Source organism: Sylvia atricapilla, chromosome 8 (assembly GCF_009819655.1).
Source record: "Sylvia atricapilla isolate bSylAtr1 chromosome 8, bSylAtr1.pri, whole genome shotgun sequence".
Taxonomy (NCBI): Eukaryota; Metazoa; Chordata; class Aves; order Passeriformes; family Sylviidae; genus Sylvia; species Sylvia atricapilla.
In genome coordinates, this window is record NC_089147.1 from 33619911 (window position 1) to 33637670 (window position 17760).

Sequence of the window (17760 nt, forward strand, 5' to 3'; positions counted from 1 at the left end):
CATAGGAAGGTGGAAAACTCTTTACTTGCCAAGCACAGCAGGGTGTGGGGACTGGCAGAGTGCAGCAGGGAAGGAGATGGGCACAGGCTGACCCTCCCTGCAGGCTTCAGGGCTCTGTTAAACAGATGTACATGAGATAGGGGTGAAACATTTGCTTTGGACTTCCCACAGCTACCAATTGTAAAGCAATCTCATTTCCTGAGCCGTGCTGCAGACACAGAAAACAATAACAAAACTATGTGGGCAAAACTGCCAGTGCTACAAGTTCCCCCATCAGCTGATGGTACAAGACAGATAACTTGGCTCTGCCAGATCCCCCTCCAGATACAGGGAATGTGCAGCTGCCCTACCTACAGCAGGTCTCCTGGCTCCTGCAGAATCCCCCAGTAGCCCATGACCGTGCCCACTGGCAGGCATTGCTCTGGCTGAATGCCATGGTGGAAAATGCCCACGGCTGGTAGGAAGGGCAAAAATAGCCAGTGGGGTTTTGTTTTCTCACACCGGGGTTGTTTCTGCACGGTGGAAGGGTGTGGAATGGGTGAGCATGTACCCGTGATCAGTGGAAAGTGAGAGGTGCCATTGCAGGGAAGGTTTCTGCAGCCTTCAGCAAGTGGAGGCTGAGCATCTCCCTCACGTGTTTGCCCAGCTTCCTATTGATGTCTCAAACACAAAGAAAAGATAAAAGAGCTGACGCTAAAAAAGTGAAGTAGAAATGAGGGTGGTAAGAATAACCACTGCACACGAGTCCTTCCGCACCTGCTTGGTTTGAGTCTCCTATTTTTCTTGTGCCAAAGAAAAAACCCATGTGCAGAGGCTCATAAGACTGAGCATGCAACTCGATCCCTCAGTCCAGTGGTAAATCCCAGCCCCGAGAGGGAGCTGCTGAAGTCTTTTCTGCTGCTTCATGGCGTTTTGGTGGAACACCATGCCCTGGGGAAAGTCACTGCTCAGCCCAGGTCCCCACTGGGGGCCTCTGTGGACTTTCCACCACATAAAAATAGATTTACCACAGACAACTTGCACTATCAGCCTCAGTACCAACAAGGTGCTGCGCAACGTCAGGCCCAGACGTCAGTGTCCCAGTTAATCCAGCAGCACTCTGTATGACTGAGAAAAACCTCCACTGCTTTGATAACCTCGTTGTTTATAATTTCTTCTTAAGTGAACTCAAGCCTGGTTTAATCACAGCCAAAAGGCAAGCAAAAGGTCTGAGCCAGCTGAAAGGCAGCTTCTATTTATCTGTCTATATAAGAGCTTTCATGGCTTTTCAGATGTGTTCCTTGTGGAGCCACATGTGATCCAAACCCTTTGCCACATTCCCTGGGGCATTTGCACCACACAGTGATGATCTGGCCAAGCAAATTGCCTATGCCCTTCCAGAAAGGAGTTGATAGGTTTCTACCAGAATATATTATCTAACTTAAGATATTATCTATCTTTTTTTCACTTCTACTGTGAATATCTATTTTCCTGCTTTCAAAAAAAGCCCCCAAGCCTGGCATGAGCTTCCAGAGATAATTTACTTCTGTGGAAAAAGATGATTTCCCAGCCAGTGAAACATGTACTGACTGTGAGTAGCTGTCTTCTAACCCATTTGCTGGACTGGTGTGGGCTTGAGGCAGGGAAAAGCAGAGTCAGTGCCAATGCAAAAACGCAGTTGACCGAAAAGTAGGGAATATTAGGCACTGCTTTTTCACTCTGGAGGCCTCTCAGCACTGGGCAGAGGCTGGGTGGGATGCGTGCCTTGACCACAAGCTGCCCGCAGCATCACCTTCAGTCCAGCTCACGGGTCCTGGGCTTTCGTCTTCGGGCAAAACAGGAGATGAAGGCAGAAGAACTTTTAATTTGGGTTGATGAAGGCAGGAAGGCCACAACCCTGGGCTTTTCTGTTCATGTCTCACTCCCGTCAATCAGGAAGTGGTGACGCAGGTTATGGGCTGGGTTTGAGGTTTTGGAAACTTTTTCTAAAAGTTGATCTCCTCACTCCATCTTATTTCTGAAGCGTGAAGCTGTGGTGAAGGCTGGTTGCGAGCAGAGGGATGCCAGCCAAAATGCAGCTCCTTATCAGATGTAACGGGAGGATTTTCCTGGCTATTTGTTTAATCCTCTTTGTGGGATACACAGCACAAGGTAAAGCGGGGCGGTTGTTCTCTCGGTAATCCTCTTTCTGGGCTATGCAGTGGAGGCCAAGTAAGCAGCCTCCGAATTTTACAAACTGGCCTTCTCTTGAGGGTAATATCTACTCAGAAAGTCTGTTTTGCTAATGTTTCCTTTTCTGGAGGGGGAATGGCAAGAAAATGTGCTTTTTGCAATTGGAGCATTTCAATTTTTGAGAAAAGACTTGATAAAACATATTGTTGCATGTGTGTATGTTTTCAGTCTACATATCTCAATGTATATTTTTCTACGTGTCCCTTTCATAGTGATCTGGTTACTGCTGTTACTCAGTTATGGAGTTAGAGACATAGTATGTAACAGTTCCCATGTCATAACTCCTATGGTCTGCTTTCTGGGGGGAGCAGGAAAGGAAACTAGTTGTGAGTATGAGGAAACTAAACGGTTTATTCCGTAAAATATTGCAACATACGCCACTAAATGACAAGAGGGAAATATTGATTCATGATGCCATGCCCCATGGATTTGCTTCTTGTGAGAGAAAAACTGCTCTTCAAGCACGTAGAGTATAATTTGTCCACAAACCAAAGCTATGATAGTGATAGGCTCCCATTATACATTACCACTCTGAGGCTGATCTTTAAGGGATTATGCCTGCTTGTTCTGCGTAGCTTATTTGCAAATTTTTCAGCCGCAGTTTATTTTGTTGCCATCGTTTTTATTAAAAACCTTCTTAATAATAGGCGAGGAGAAGAAGATAAGAATGAAAAAGGAATATACTGTAGAAGCAGCAGGAAATTACACTCATGAGATGTTTTTTCTTTTACAGAAGAGTGTAGGAGGTAGCTGAAAGTCATCCAGTACATTATGGAAATATATAGGGCAATAGAGAAGTGTAATTACAGAAAGATATTCCCAAGAAACTGAGAAAAAAAAATAGATAAAATGCCAACAGGTTGAGAATGCACCAGGAGGTTTCTGAACAAATTAATTACATGAGACCAAGAGGAAGGATGAAATGTCACTGCTCTTATCTTTATTATGTGATCCTTATTTTTTCACTTTGGTATTTTTTGAAGACCCACATTTTCCATGATAGCCCCAATCAGGCACCTGGGCAGCACCAGATCTGAAAACCTGGGTTTACAAAATCTTGTTGTGTCTAGGAGACACCTGAACTGTCTCTCCCCTGGTGAGTGCTCCCAGAGCCTCCATAAACCCCAAACCTGCTCCTGTGGCACACCTTGAATTTCTCACCTCTCCACCAAAACTCAGACTATTGAACTTGAAAGGGCAGAGCCAGAGCCAACATAGGAAGGAGAGCACAGGAGCCAGCTCTCTGCTAGGTTCCTTGTCCCCAGAGGTTTTCACATTATTTTCACATACCTCCACCTTCAAGGAAAGCTGCAGGAGGCTGAGCGCCCAGGTCCCCCATGGTCATGCCGAACTGTGAGCTGGGGATGAGCCTTGCTGTGAAGGCAGCGGTTTCCCACGGGCTTCCTGGTGCTGCGTGTGAGGGGATTCCCTAGGATTTTTCATGGACTTCCTGTTGCCGTGTGCGAGCTGTGCCTGATGTCTCTGATGACAAAAATGTCACTTCTGATGTCAGTAGCCATTTTAAAAAAAGTCTTCAGGGTTACTTTACTTTTGTGGAGGTTGAGCAATCAGGGCCACAGAAACGACTTTCATCCGCTCCTTTATACCTTATTAGGTGCTCATTAAATTCATAGGACCTGGCGAATAATGTCCTGGTCCTCATGGAGAATGTGTGGCTGATTCCATCAGGTGCGCCGATGCAGAGGGCGAGGTACAAGAGGGTGAGGTGCCGGCCTGACGCCTGGTCTGCTAACTGCATCGAAGAGAAGGGGCCCTGGTTTTACATGCCCACTGGTGGGGCCAACAGGATCCTTCCTCCCATGGCAGACCCCTCCTTGTAAGTTCATTTGCCACGTGGCTGTCTTTAATGCTAGCTCCCCAAAATGTATTATTCTTGCCTTGACAGTCCTGTCACAGCGTGGCTCGCCCACGGTAATGTGAGGCTTTGATGCGTTAATCTAAGAGAAAATTGCCACTCTGCATTTCAGGATGAAGAGATACCAGGAGCTGGGCGACATATTCCCTCTCTCGGATGAGGATTCCGGCTCTGGGTCCAACACCGTGGTGGAAGCAGAGCCAGCCTCTGGGTCGGGGCTCGGTGACAATGACAGCTTCTCTGAGGCAAGGCTGCCTGACTTCCTGGAAAGTCTGCGAGGCACCGAGCTGAAGGAAAAGCTGTCGGAGGAGGATTTGCTCCTGTAGGGCTAGAGACGTCGTCGTCCTCTTGTGCTGCTCCCTCGCCTCTTCCCCAGAGCCTGACCCAACAGTCATTTTAAGCCAGCATCAATAAAAACTTTGCCTTAAGATCTTCGCTGCTTTCGCTTACTAAAAGTGTTGTTGTTCAGTCTGAACTGCCTTTTTATTTATATGCATGCAGCAGCCATCACAATGGGGGAAACAACAGCGATGGGTGCACAGGCAGCTCTGCGGGAAAGCCATCGTGCTCTGAGGGGATAAATTCCAGCCCTTCGTGCGCTGGGAGCCGTCTGCACTTTTACAGCAGTCAGCCAATCGTGTATCTCGAAAAAGAGCGCGAAATGCTGCCGAAAGAAAAGGTTGATTATCGCGTTTATTGCCTGAAGGGACCCCCCCAGCGGTGGCGCCTCCCGGCCGCCAGGCGGCGCCCTCCCGCGGCGGGCACGGAGCCGGAGGGGGCGGTCACGTGCGGCGGGGCGTGGCCCCGGAGCGGGGTGGGCGTGGCCTGGGGACCCGTAAGGTCACATGACCAGGGGCGCGCGGCCGGGGGTGGCTGGTGCTGGTGCGCGCGGGGCCGGTGTCGGGCCGCGGAGGGGGCGCGTACCATGGTGAGTGCGGGGGGAGGCGGGGTGGCAGCTTGGTGGTTGTGAGGGGTGCGCGGAGGGGCGCGTACCATGGCGAGTGCGGGGCGGGGGGGCGGGGAGCGCCGATCCGCCATCGCCTGAGGCGTCGGCGGCGGCCTGGGCAGGGCGGTGCCTCCTCTCCTCCTCCTTCCTTCCAAAACTAAGGATTTAGGGGGTTATTGATTTTATTTGCGGATTAAATGTGCCCGCATGACCTCGGTAGGGCGGGGTTTGGTCGTGAAACTCGGGCTCCGTGTGGCCCGCATGGCTGCCGTCGGGGAGAGCGCACGGAGCGACCTGGGGTTATCGCTGGATCTTCCGGCAGTGCCGTGAGGCAGCGCTGGGCTGTGATCCTTAGGGAGCACACCCTGCAGGAAACGGCGGCCGCCTTGTGCCTGGCAGGCTGGGCGAAGTGTTCGCTGTGCTCCGATGAAGAGGGTTAAACAGTACGTGCTGTAAAGAGTCATTTGGATCGATGGCCTTGTGGTTCTGGGGTGTTCGGATTCCTTAACACGTGTCTCTCTGTTACGCGTGCAGAAGCTGCTCAGGGCTCTGTGTGAAGCTGGGATTTCTGTACCCTCTATCAGCCGCTGGCATTCCTACAAGTCCTTCAGTGCAGCTATTGCACTTCAGGGCTGAACGCAGCTTGATTTTGGTCCTGATGTGGCAGAATCTCCAGCGTCTCTCTTTTGCACAAAACCAAGAGCGTAGCCTGATATTTGGCCAGTTTTTGGAAACCCCGGTTCTCTGTCTGCGTTCTCTTAAACTGTAATATAGTAAGCCCTACGATAGCTATCTAAAATACTTCTTGTTTTGCGTAGTTTCCCCGCAGCAGTATCTTCAATAGCAGCTGGAGGAGATGCCAGCTGTTTACTTCTTTATTTCATATGCTCTTGTTCTCTCTGGAGGAGATCATAGCTGATCTCAGGAGTTGATTAGAAGGAGTGCAGTTGAAATATCTACATTCAGTTTCCTGAGAAGTGATAGATTACCATTGTTTGGTCTGGTTGACCATTTAAATGGTCAGCATGTAATTCAGAAGGTTCTGTGAGAGCAAGCTGCATAGTCTGCTTAAAGGTAATATGCTTGCTTGTTTGGTCAGAGGGGAATATAAGACTAATCTGGAAATAAAGTACAGTTTCAAGGGGAAAATGTGGCCATGCTCAAAAGTATCTTTTGTTTAAAATAGTCTACAATTTGGAATTCTTGTTGAAACTTTGTTCTTTCTCTCTTGTCCTTCCCCAGAATCCTTGAATCAGTAATGGTTCGAGTGTGCACTGTTTAAACAAAATTTTTTTTTCTGCAGTCCATACAAATCTGTGCTTGGCAGAGACTTGGAAGACATTTTGGTCTTCTATCTGATGGCCTTGTTGGTCTGTCGCTGCTGCTTTCCTCTTAGAATGTGTAGTAGATGTAACAGGGTTTCAGGTAGAGTCATACACATCTCTGTGGATTGAAGTGGGGTTGATTGCTGAACACATACAAAGTCAGTTTAGTCTTGTGGGAATCACTGTTTTATAGCTCCAGCTTCCTCTGTGTCCTCTCTTCTCTAGGAGGGGTGAACACGCCTAGTGAACACGTGAAGTCACTCAGTGTTTCTACTGCTAAGCAATAGCATTCAGATAAAATCTTCCCCTAGGATATTTGTTTTTATGCTGCATGTCAGGTCCCCAGAACGTCTTGGAAAGAGTTTACTCCTTTTATTAATGTTAAATTGATGAAGTGACAATGATTGTGTCATTTAACCCCAGCCGGCAAGAAAACACCACCACAGCTGCTGGCTTATCTCCCCTCTCTGGTGGGATGGGGAGGAGAAGCAAAAGTAAAACTTGAACATTGAAGTAACAGTTCAATAATTGAAGCAAAGTGAAATATAATAATAACAATAATGGTAAATAATAACAATAATAATAATAATAAAAATAAAGGAAACAAACAAGTGATGCACAGTATAGTTGCTCACTGATGTCAGACCCCCTGTCAGCCCCTTCTGGGTAACTGCCCCAGTTTATACACTGGGCAGGACATTCCAAGGTGTGGAATATCCCTTTGGCTGGTTTGGGTCACCTGTCCTGGCCATGTTCCCTCCCAGCTCTTTGGTGTACCTCCTCTTTTGTGGAAGAGCACAAATAAGTCCTTGAATGAATGCATAAAAAAATCCTTGAATGATCCCAACTTATTAACAACTAAAACATAACAGTGTGTTAGCAATGTTATTCTCAGACTGAATCTAAAAAACACTGTATCAGCTACTGAGACGAAATTAACGCTAGGAGAACTTATATCTAGAAGTACTTAATTCTATCCAAAACCAGGACAGACTCTTTCATATATATCAGATTTATCTGGTTGAAGCAGATGTTCTGATGGAGAACATAGTGTAATTCCTCAAAAAACCCCACAAATATCACTGAATTAGTGAAGTGTCATCTGTTTTAGTACATCAAAGCAGATTAGTGCCCAAATCTTTGGAAGAAAATGTTGGATTCTGTACTAACCTTTTTGAGTTTCCCATAGAGCCACTAACATGTTTGGCAGCTTCTTGTAAAAAGTGTTTGTGTAAGATCAAAGGATGTTTTCTTGTGTTTGGTGCCCGTCAGAAGTTCGAGCATAATAGAGACTGCTGAGGGAAAGTGAGGACAAACATTGTGCCTGAAGCAGTGTTACAGGTGAACTCGTAACATCCACTCTCCCTGATGGCAGCCTTGTGAAGAGCTGCTGCCTCTCAAAGCTGCTGGGTGCTGTCTGCTAAGACAGCTGTGGTGTGTAGGCAGAGACAGCAAATAAAATTCCTATTTCTCCTTCCCCAGCCAGGGGGATTGTTTTGGGCTTTGCATTATATCCCCTGTTATTGCTTCTTTCCATTCTACTTTGATCCAGTGTTATGGTTTTTGTCTTGGTTCAGGAAAGTCGGAGCTCCCCTTGGAATGTACAACATAAACCCTCTCCCTCTGAGTTATTATAATTTTGAAATTAAGGAGCTTTCAGGCAAAACTATGAGACTAGGAATAACAGTTCTTTTCTAGGAATATTAAAAAATAAAAATGTGGTAGTATAAAAAACAAACAGAACAAAAGAAAGAAAACACTGACAGAGTCAGAATACAACCTGACACCACCCTGTTGGTAGTAGTCCAATTAAATCTTCCTGAAGTGACAGATGTAGTTCTGTTGGAGCAGAGATGATCCTGTAGAAAGGTGTAGTTTCCTTCTGAAGGTCCAGTGGCGATGAGATGGGTCCAGTCTTCCTCTGGGAAATCCAGTGGAAAACAGGCTGTCCTGCTGTGAATCTCAGGTTTTGTCCAGGTAGGAATGCTTGGCTCCTCCCACTGGGTAGAGCATCTCCCAATGGGATGATGTAATTTTATCAGTCATGTGGTGAGCCTTAACGGCCCATTAATAGCAGATAGCCCCCTGAAGGGAGGATGGGTCATTGAAGAGATAAAGAACACAAAGAACACGGACCCATCTGGATTTAACAGCTGTCTCATTAATAGAAGACACCCACCCCCTTCCACCCCTCAAAAGCAAAGACCCGGAGTTATGAGGAATGGGTCATAGAAGAGATAAAGAAAAACATCTCCCCAACCGGTTTCAACAGATGGGAAATAGAATACATCTTGCATTGAACTCAAGGCAGTTTTTTATTAGTAATGGTAATGATGCTGTGTACTTTTTATAAACATGATATTTTGTAAGAGCTGTCACTGCTTGTTACGGACCTGATTTCAGTTATTTGCTAGATGAACAGCTCTCCTTTATCATCACTATTTCTTGGGTCTCTGATACATAACGGCTTTGTAACTTCCTGGAAGCACAAATGTTTTTTTCCCCAGTGTACAGTGTACAGCTGCAAGTAAACACCACATTTAAAATAGAGTGTCCACTGTGTAGTAATTTAGTCAATTCTTGTTCTTCCAGAGTTTTCTTGGAAACCTTTTCGTTCCTGTTTGTGAGATTGATGTTGTACTTAATGATGCTGAAACACGAAAACCTGCAGAAATCAAAACAGAAGATGGTAAAGTAGAAAAGCATTTTCTCTTCTATGATGGAGAATCTGTTTCAGGAAAGGTAAATTTTTATTTAAAAGTGATTATTATTGTTCTGATTCTGGCATGCAAATACATATTTGCATTATACATATTTGCATATTATTCAAAGAGGAAACTATTTTGCTATGTATGGTTTTTTAACTACAGTCATTGAGACAGCTGATAGAACTCAACATTTTCAAATAGTAACTATTTATTTCCAGTCATCTGATACTTGTGAATAAACTTTTTGTGCGATGATCTGCAATCCTATCATTGCTTCTGATGAGAAAACTGTTTCAGACTGGATCCCCCTGCTTCCCCTTCCCTTTGAATTCCAAAATCCACAATCCAATACAGGTAACAGTAATTTTCGGCTGGCGCAGTCAAAAATTTGCATTCCCTGAAGGTAAGCTTTGTGTTCCGTGCCCTGGAGTGATTTCTGGATTGCATCAGAGGAGCAACAGAAGAGCAACATATGAAATTTGGCTGGCCGCTGAGTCAACAAGAGTTTTTCTTGCTGGAAAAAAAGGCAATGAAGTTGAGATTGCCGGAGGGATTTCTCATTCAATATTACAACTAGGAACTCCTTGCCGTCACTCTGTTTTACTGGAGCCATTCCCACTCCTTGAATATTTCTGTTATGATTCACTTTTCCTTCAGAAGACTCGAGTTGGGTATTGCTGGGTTCTGACATTGACTTCTGAATGCCTACTTTGATCTTGACTGACTGATATAACTGATATTGCTCTGGCAATACATTTCCATACAAAGATCCTACTTGTCTAGAAAGATCCTTCCAGGGATGTGAAGGGCCGCAAGATGAGCCTCAAACCCAGGAGACTGAGGGAGAAGCGTATGATCAGTGGTGGGAGCACTGCTTGCTTATATCGGTGACACCGGAGAGGTGCCTGATGAGTTCTGACTAACACAAACACAGTGGCATGAGGAGGTCTGGGAGACCAGGAATTTTTTGGACAGCTTCCCTCTACCCCATCCTTTTTTTCACCAAGATGGATTGTTCCAGTGGTTTACTTCCTACTCAGATAGTGACAGTGTACTGGAGTTTGAAGTGCAGGAATTTCTCTGGTCATCGCTGCCTTGTAAGAACACATTCTATATGCTTAAATATTTACATGTTTCAATACAAAGTAACCTTGTGGAATCCTTTCTTGGCTGTTTTTGAGAATCAGAGCCACAAATGAAAGTCTTCATAGTAGGTTTCATTATCTGTTATTTTTCATTGACTTAGACAAAACCAGTATTTAGCTGTCTGCCAGAGAGGGGACTGAAGCTCACTTGGCTTGAAAGGAATCAGTTTCATGGCATTTCATTTTTGAACTTGCAGATGTGACTGTCAGAAGATACTTTGAAGCATCACGACTGGCTCTGCTTGAGCTCTGCCTTGGATACTTAATTTTAGGACTTGAAAGTTTTAATTTTAGTTGTAAAATTCAGTCTCGTGGATGATTAGATTTTTCTTGGATGTTTTAGTGGTGCATTGGAAATGCTTAATTTCATGATCAGCTGTTTCATTTGGCTGCCTTCAAGCTCAGGTAGGGCTGTCAAGAAGATATCTTGGTTCTCATAGGCACATACTAATATGTTTTCCTTTTTACTGAGATCGTGTTAGAGTGAAAATGTTGAAAAAATTTAACTTGTGTTTGGTTGGTTTTTCTTTCTTTGGTAGGTGAACGTCTCCCTTAAACATGGGAAGAGACTAGAGCACCAAGGAATTAGAATTGAATTTGTAGGACAAATTGGTGAGTTGAAGCTATAAAGGGGCTTTTAGGTGCTTGTGCTTTATGGAACTTGGCACTTGTGACTGTAAGCAGTTCGGCTCAAACAGTGCAACCTGTTTTGATCAGTGGATAAGGGCCAGAGGAAAGTTGTATCTTCCTTACTTTAAAGCAAGTGATGTACCAATTTGTGCTACTCAAAAAGATATATACATGGAGAACATACATACATGTGAGGGATTGTGAGTATTCAGTCTGTCTCAAACTAGCTAAAAGTTTGATTAGTAACTAGAGACTAAACTTGTGGTCTTCTCTGAAAGAGAAGAGGCACAGAAAAGGAGTTAGGAGGCAGCCTATGGCAAAATACTTTAAAAATTCTGTGGCAGTTGGTTTTATAAAATCTATTAGAAATGTAAATTTCTTAAGTCTGTGAACTGTGAGGAATCTTTATTATAGCTAACTTCTTACCAGTCCAGGCAATCTCTGTGCACCCTTAGGCTGATGCTAAAATTCCTTCCCTCAGAGAGCTATTCAAATTATTGTCCCCATTGGAAGTAATTACTCAAGTTTCAGCCTCATACAATTGACTTTAAATGGAATTTCACAAATCCCCTATTTCTCATCAGTCGGTAGGCTCCAGTAGCCTGTCTGAAGTGTTGTGTAGCAGACATAACTCTACCTGCTGCTTTATGCATTGAGGTATTGATCAGTAAGATTGTAAAATTAAACTTTGAGAGTAAAGCAGCACTGTGATGGGAGTGAGGCGTATAGACAGAGGAAGAAAAGAGTTCAGGTATGTCAGCTTCATTTAGTCTGTTGTCTTCTAATAACTGTACAGATTGTTTTTCATCTACCCTTGACTTACACATTTTATTCTCTAGATTAATTTAATTTGATGTAGTGTGTCTTGAAATTCATACATTTCTGGAACTCTTTGTTATGCTACATTTGGAAGTCCACAGACTTATGCAGATGTGGTTTAAACTACTGCTCCTTGTAGTTCATGTTTTTCTTGCATCCTTCCAAGTTTTAGTATAGAAATGCAGAAAGCATTCCAGTAGTGTGATCTCTCTGCACTATTTGCAGACTAACTCTATATCAAAGCTATATTTTAAACCAGCTCTTCAGAGTATAGCTGTTCTGACTGACTGGCACAAAAAGTATTTGATATGCAGGATTAGATAAACTATGTGTTAGATAAATGCTAGTCCCAGGAAACTAGGTATATTTTTAGATCATTTGTGGTCATATTAGAAAATAGGAGTTACTAGTTAGTTTCAGTTTCTACCATATTGGCAGTGATAAACTGTGGAGTTGGTCTGTTAAGTTCATTCATTGTTTTCTGAAAAACTTCAGTCCGTGTAACACCAACTAGCAATGCTGATGTTCAGTTTTGAATGGTAGAGAGGCTTATTTTTAGATACTGAAATGTTTGGGGTTTCACTTTGAAGGTAATTTTTGGTGAGAACTGCATGGCAGAGGTCTAGGAATGAATAACCGATACTGCTCTGGGGACAGGAGATGCTGTTGCTGTGAAACTGCCTTTGTTTCCAAATGACTGACTTAGACCAGGGTCATAATAATAATAATTTGACTGTAGACTAGTAGTAATAATAAATTATTTGCTAGGTATTGTTAATCTGCAGACCAGATTAGGATCACTGGCCTGTCGTAAATAAGGCAATCCTGATGTTGCTTACATTTTGTCCCTGCAGCAATAAATGCTGGAAGCCAAAACCAGCAATGCTAATTACAGAGCATGCAAAGCAAGAAGTACTTATTAAAGCTAGCTAAACTGTCATTAAAGAACAATGCCATGCTAGTGAAGCTTGCAATGTGTTCTCTTCATTCCAGTTAGTTCTTTAGGGAAGCTGTAGGTTGCTAGAACTGAAGGTAATTCAAAAACCTGAATAAAGCATTTGGTCAAATATATGTAATTTAAGTTAATTGCTTCAGTTATACTCTCCCACCTGCTCCTGTTTGCTAAAAAATAAACACTGAAACACATTTTCCTTTAACTTTCTAACTTTAGAACTCTTCAATGACAAAAGCAATACCCATGAATTTGTAAACTTAGTGAAAGAACTGGCCTTACCTGGAGAACTGACCCAAAGCAGAAACTATGACTTTGAATTCATGCAGGTTGAAAAGCCATATGAATCCTACATTGGTGCCAACGTCAGACTGAGGTTTGTAACTGTTAAGTTTGTAACTTTTTTTCCTCTCCTCCCCTGCAGAAAATTCAGTTTAGCAATTATCCTGCTCTTCTTCCTCCTTTTAGTTATTACATAGAACATGTAAAAGCCAGTAGCTAGTGTGCCTTGATTGGTGTTGTGGAGATTGTAGTACAAGGTGGTCTTCTCTACTTAATTTGGAATCACTCAATGCTGTTTGTATAAATAAAATCCCTTCAGTTCAATCAAGTGAAGACAATCCATGTCTCTCCTTTAAAAAAAAAAAATAAAGCATACCCACAATTGAAGAAAACACTCCCACATGTAAGTGTTTTTTCTTGTGTCTTGGTGTCTTACTCTTTTCTATTTAGTCTTATGAGATTGTGAACTGTCTTTCAAAGAATATCTGTACTTCAGAACATGAGGGCTCTTAGTAAATCTGAATAATTCTGGCTAATTCAGTGGCTTTCTTCCTAGGTATTTTCTAAAAGTGACAATCGTGAGACGACTGTCAGACTTGGTGAAAGAGTATGATCTGATTGTTCACCAGCTTGCTACATACCCAGATGTAAACAACTCCATCAAAATGGAAGTAGGCATTGAAGACTGTCTCCATATAGAGTTTGAATACAATAAGTCAAAGTAAGTGTCAGAGCAAAATGCATTCATGTAAATAACTTGGTATAAAAGGCTACAGTATATAATGTATACTGTGTGACCAACTATATATAAAATATAATATTATATAAAATACATAATGTGACCAACTTCACCTTCTGGAGATTTAAAATGTAAAGTTCTAATTACACAATGGCCCTTTTGGGATATAGTTGGCTGTTCTGTCCTCAATACTAACAGGAAGGTCACGAGCAAATATTTAAGACTTAATTTTTGCATTTACACCTTTTCAGTATGACTAATATCACTTCCTTTCCTAATACTGATGGAATGATGAAAATACTGTAGTTGCTCTTGTCTGGCTGAGGTGCTTAGTTCAGTGGGAAAATAAGCTCCAAATAGTTTCCAGGCAGATAAGATAATTGCCTGTGTGACTTGTGTTCAAGAAGGTATAAAACTTGTGTTTGTTTTTTAACAAAACCTCCATTTTGTTCTTTTAAAGGTATCACTTAAAGGATGTGATTGTTGGAAAAATTTACTTCCTCTTAGTGAGAATAAAAATTCAGCACATGGAGTTGCAGCTGATCAAAAAGGAGATTACTGGAATTGGTAAGAGTTAAGTCCAAGTGAAATGACAACTTGGGTGCCAGCTGAGCCTTATGCAGACCTGGAGAGTGAAGTCAGTAGTTGCAGCTCTGGCTAAACCAGTGCTGCACCAGCTTCTTTCTCACTGGTGTTTGACTACCATTTGCATTTTGTGTGTTGGCAATAATATTTTGTAGTCAACACCATCGGTCTGTTTAATTGTTCTGGGGTTGTGCCTCTTGTGACTCTTCACAAATGTGAACCCTTGTAAATGGAACTTGGACATAAATATTCAGTAACGTAATCAGCCTCAATATATAATGAAAAAGTGAAGAGGTGTAAAATGCATCCTGAAAACTCTCTTGCCTCTACAGGGATTAACTAGTTAAGGTTTCTTGGTAAACATTAGCATGAACCAGTCATGTTTTAGAAATGTGTCATTTTCTGTCATCCTAAAAAATTGATATGATGGAAGAATCAAGCAGCTTTGAAGGGGAAACAGCTTGATAATTGCAGATCAGGCTTGTACTTGTCAGAACAATGCTGGAAGAGGCTGTTGCTCATGACATTTCATTCCCCAGTAGCTGGGGTTCTTGGGAACTTCTTGTATGGAGAATGAGAAAGCTTCCAGTAGAGGAAGGGCAGAAAGCTCTGCTTTATTTCTGGCTCTTGAGCTGGCTGATAACCTTCAGTTTCTAGTCTGAGCATGGCCTAGCAGTATCAGTTGCTAGCACTGCTCACCAAGCAGAGCAGTTTCAAGATTCCAGACCCTCTTGTTTGTCTCTTATTTGAAGCTTGCGTATCCAGGGCTCCTTTGAAGCTCTGGTGCCTGCGTCTTCTGTGTCAGCTTGGCGAGGGGAGAGTGAGAAAGAGGTGTCCTGCCTGGGAGAAGGTTTTGCTTGCTTTAGCCATGTCTGACTTACATGCAAGGCAAAGGCAAAAATGCAGTGCTGCGTTAATTGAAATGCTGCAGAATGGAAATTGTTGTGATAAAACTTTGTGGATGTTTAAAACTGAAGTGTCTGTTGTCATAGTGAAAACTTGTTTCACCAGGACCCAGTACCACAACAGAGACCGAAACCATTGCAAAGTATGAAATAATGGATGGTGCACCAGTTAAAGGTAAATAACTGTTTGTTTCAAAGGGTGAGCATTTAGTGTCAAAATCCTGTTTAAAAGATCTGGGGCAGGAGAGAGGATTTGCACAGTTTTTTTTTAACTAGAGAAACTACACTTCTCCTTAGGTTGCTGAAATGATGATGCATTTTTTATTTGGAGAAGATATTTTTATGGACTTAGGGTGTTTCCTTGGCATCCTAGTAACTTTTACACTTATTTACCATCGGAAATTCTGTGACTGATTTTTTCATCAAATCTGACTCCATGGTGTAGACCATCTTTAGAGCTGAAAATACTGATCCCTTTGGCTTTCTTGGCTACCATGCTTGCACTGAGAAAGGGTTCTCACTTTCCATTTCATACTTGCTTCTGTGCTCAGTGTTATGTTTCTTATATGTTGGTAGATTTTTTTTGTCTTATGCACATTTGTTTGCTTGAGTTTTTTTTTTAACCAAGGAACAGTCACAGATACTGCTTGGGAGACTGTTTTTATTTTGCATGTCCTCTGAAACTGTATTAATTATTCCAGTTGTAAGGAACTAATTTAAGCTTTCTGGTTTTTTGCAGGTGAATCGATTCCTATAAGACTGTTCTTAGCAGGCTATGACCCAACTCCAACAATGAGGGATGTGAACAAAAAATTTTCAGTGAGGTATTTCTTAAATCTGGTGCTTGTGGATGAAGAAGACAGACGATACTTCAAACAGCAGGTATGGTCTATAGCAGTCCTGTTGCAGAATTATCTGGGCTGTTTTACATGCTGCTTTGAACCTTGAGCAGGTTAGAAGCCATCTGTCCTTCATGTGTTAAGCATTTCTGCTGGCAAGTGTGTTGACAGTTCTGTCGGTGATGTTACCTTGCAGAAAAGGAGTTAAGGGGGATGCTGGATGCTGTTCCAGCAAGCATAGGATGCTCAGTACCATAGAACTTGCATTGGGAATACCCAGACAAAACATTGGGGTGGGTAAAATGAGTTACTGGTGCATTTGTTTGCTTCTTTAAACTCCTGCAGAGAGCTCTCCCCTCCTGCATTAGCCTGGGCTCGAAACTGCAGTGTCTTAATAAGGACTAAGGCATTTGACTGAAAATGTTAGAGAAGATGAGGTGGTGCTGAGGAAAGGTGTAGCCAAACAGGCCACTGAAAGAAGCTGTGTGGATTAGATCAGAATCTTCCTACTACAAAGTAGACAAGATAATATAATTGAATATGGAAAACAAGAGGTAGCTGGAGCATACAGTGGCTATGGTAGGCTTTGGATTTTGAAAAAAGGAGGAATAAAAACTTCTTGAACTCTTCAATACTATTAAAATTGAGGGTAGGATGGTTAAGGAAGGGGCGACTGCTCAAGATTTGCAAGTATTCAAGCAGTAACTAAATATGTAAACTTTCTGTTTACTGTAATCTGTTACTTTTGTATGAACTGCACTGATAAGTAGTGGGGATGCATTTTTTGTGGGCTCTTGTGTTTGGTTATCTTTTTTATTAAAGTTGTAATATATTAGGAACTTAAGATACTTGATGCTGTTGTTTTAATGGTAGCTCTTGGTTTCAAGGGTGTTTTCTTCCTCAAATAGGAAATAATTTTATGGAGAAAAGCTCCTGAGAAGCTGAGGAAACAACGGACAAACTTCCACCAGCGATTTGAATCTCCAGAGTCACAAGCATCTGCTGAGCAACCCGAAATGTGAACTGGTCGAAGGTGAAAAACTTTGCAGTGCTTCAGCAGGTTAAAGATGGCAGCAGCCTGTGGGAAAAGAAGGCCAGAATTCCCATTACATCTGTCTTCCTTCATCTTGCAGTGCTGCGTTTACCATACTACTAAAGCGTTCTTCAGTTAAACATTCAAGTATGTATATACATTTAAAATAAAGTGCTTTCTCAAACACTGGAACTTTCTTAAGCTACTATTTTATACTGCACATTTACTTTTATTTGATATTGTTATATGCACTTGGGTATGCTGAGGCTTAAATCTAGCTATTTCCGTGCATGGTAGGCTGGTATGTTTGATTTTTGCTGCTAAACTCTACGATGTAGACTAAAGCATTTCCCATCTCTCATGTTGTTTATTGCATGTTTGTTTCCGATGTTGCTTATTTGCTTTGTTTTGTTTTGAAAGTGCATTAAGACACAATTGACTAAATCACACTAAAAATCAAGGTTTATGGTGCATTTGTCCTAAAATCTCCTAATGACTACGTTAGACAGGGTTTAACTGAAGCTGCATGTACACGCACTATGATTGGAGCCTTTCAGACACCTCACCAGTGGTTCTAAGAGGCTTTGCATCTGTCAGTAACAAAGAATATTGGGAAGCATCTTTGCCGTCTCTCCTCCAGTTTTCTGTCAAACTTCTCTAAGCCTTTCACATGAATCACTCTGAACTCCTGGGGGCTCGTTACCCAGTAATTAGTGACCGTAGAGATGTCAAGAGTTCACCTTCAGGTGGTGAGCAGGTAAAGTA

The 17760-nt window shown here is 42.6% G+C and overlaps 2 protein-coding genes across 4 annotated transcripts; both read left to right on the forward strand.

Annotated features, from left to right (window-relative positions):
* The first annotated feature begins 1973 nt into the window (after window positions 1-1973).
* On the forward strand, window positions 1974-4515 carry SRGN (serglycin). The gene is made up of 3 exons (XM_066324340.1): window positions 1974-2130; window positions 3901-4048; window positions 4200-4515. Exons 1-3 carry the CDS (start codon window positions 2040-2042, stop codon window positions 4411-4413), a joined length of 453 nt encoding a protein of 150 aa, XP_066180437.1. The 5' UTR covers window positions 1974-2039; the 3' UTR covers window positions 4414-4515.
* Window positions 4516-4857: 342 nt separating this feature from the next.
* VPS26A (VPS26 retromer complex component A) lies at window positions 4858-17187 on the forward strand. 3 transcript variants are annotated; one of them, XM_066324341.1, is made up of 9 exons: window positions 4858-5015; window positions 8951-9100; window positions 10751-10823; window positions 12832-12988; window positions 13451-13615; window positions 14094-14200; window positions 15230-15298; window positions 15863-16005; window positions 16871-17187. In XM_066324341.1, exons 1-9 carry the CDS (start codon window positions 5013-5015, stop codon window positions 16982-16984), a joined length of 981 nt encoding a protein of 326 aa, XP_066180438.1. In that variant the 5' UTR covers window positions 4858-5012; the 3' UTR covers window positions 16985-17187. The 3 variants fall into 3 exon arrangements, with proteins under 3 accessions (XP_066180438.1, XP_066180440.1, XP_066180441.1); XM_066324343.1 differs by lacking the exon at window positions 4858-5015 and adding an exon at window positions 5070-5084; XM_066324344.1 differs by lacking the exons at window positions 4858-5015; window positions 10751-10823.
* The last annotated feature ends 573 nt before the right edge of the window (window positions 17188-17760 follow it).

What these genes read in the sequence shown, in the direction of transcription:
- VPS26A (XM_066324341.1), top strand. An exon ending in GGTGCCAACGTCAGACTGAG is followed by an intron (nt 12,989 to 13,450) that starts GTTTGTAACTGT and finishes CTTTCTTCCTAG; the next exon opens with GTATTTTCTAAAAGTGACAA. An exon ending in GGATGGTGCACCAGTTAAAG is followed by an intron (nt 15,299 to 15,862) that starts GTAAATAACTGT and finishes GGTTTTTTGCAG; the next exon opens with GTGAATCGATTCCTATAAGA.
- SRGN (XM_066324340.1), top strand. Translation starts at nt 2,040, where the DNA reads ATGCCAGCCAAAATGCAGCTCCTTATCAGATGTAACGGGAGGATTTTC. An exon ending in TGTGGGATACACAGCACAAG is followed by an intron (nt 2,131 to 3,900) that starts GTAAAGCGGGGC and finishes TGATTCCATCAG; the next exon opens with GTGCGCCGATGCAGAGGGCG. An exon ending in CCCATGGCAGACCCCTCCTT is followed by an intron (nt 4,049 to 4,199) that starts GTAAGTTCATTT and finishes TCTGCATTTCAG; the next exon opens with GATGAAGAGATACCAGGAGC.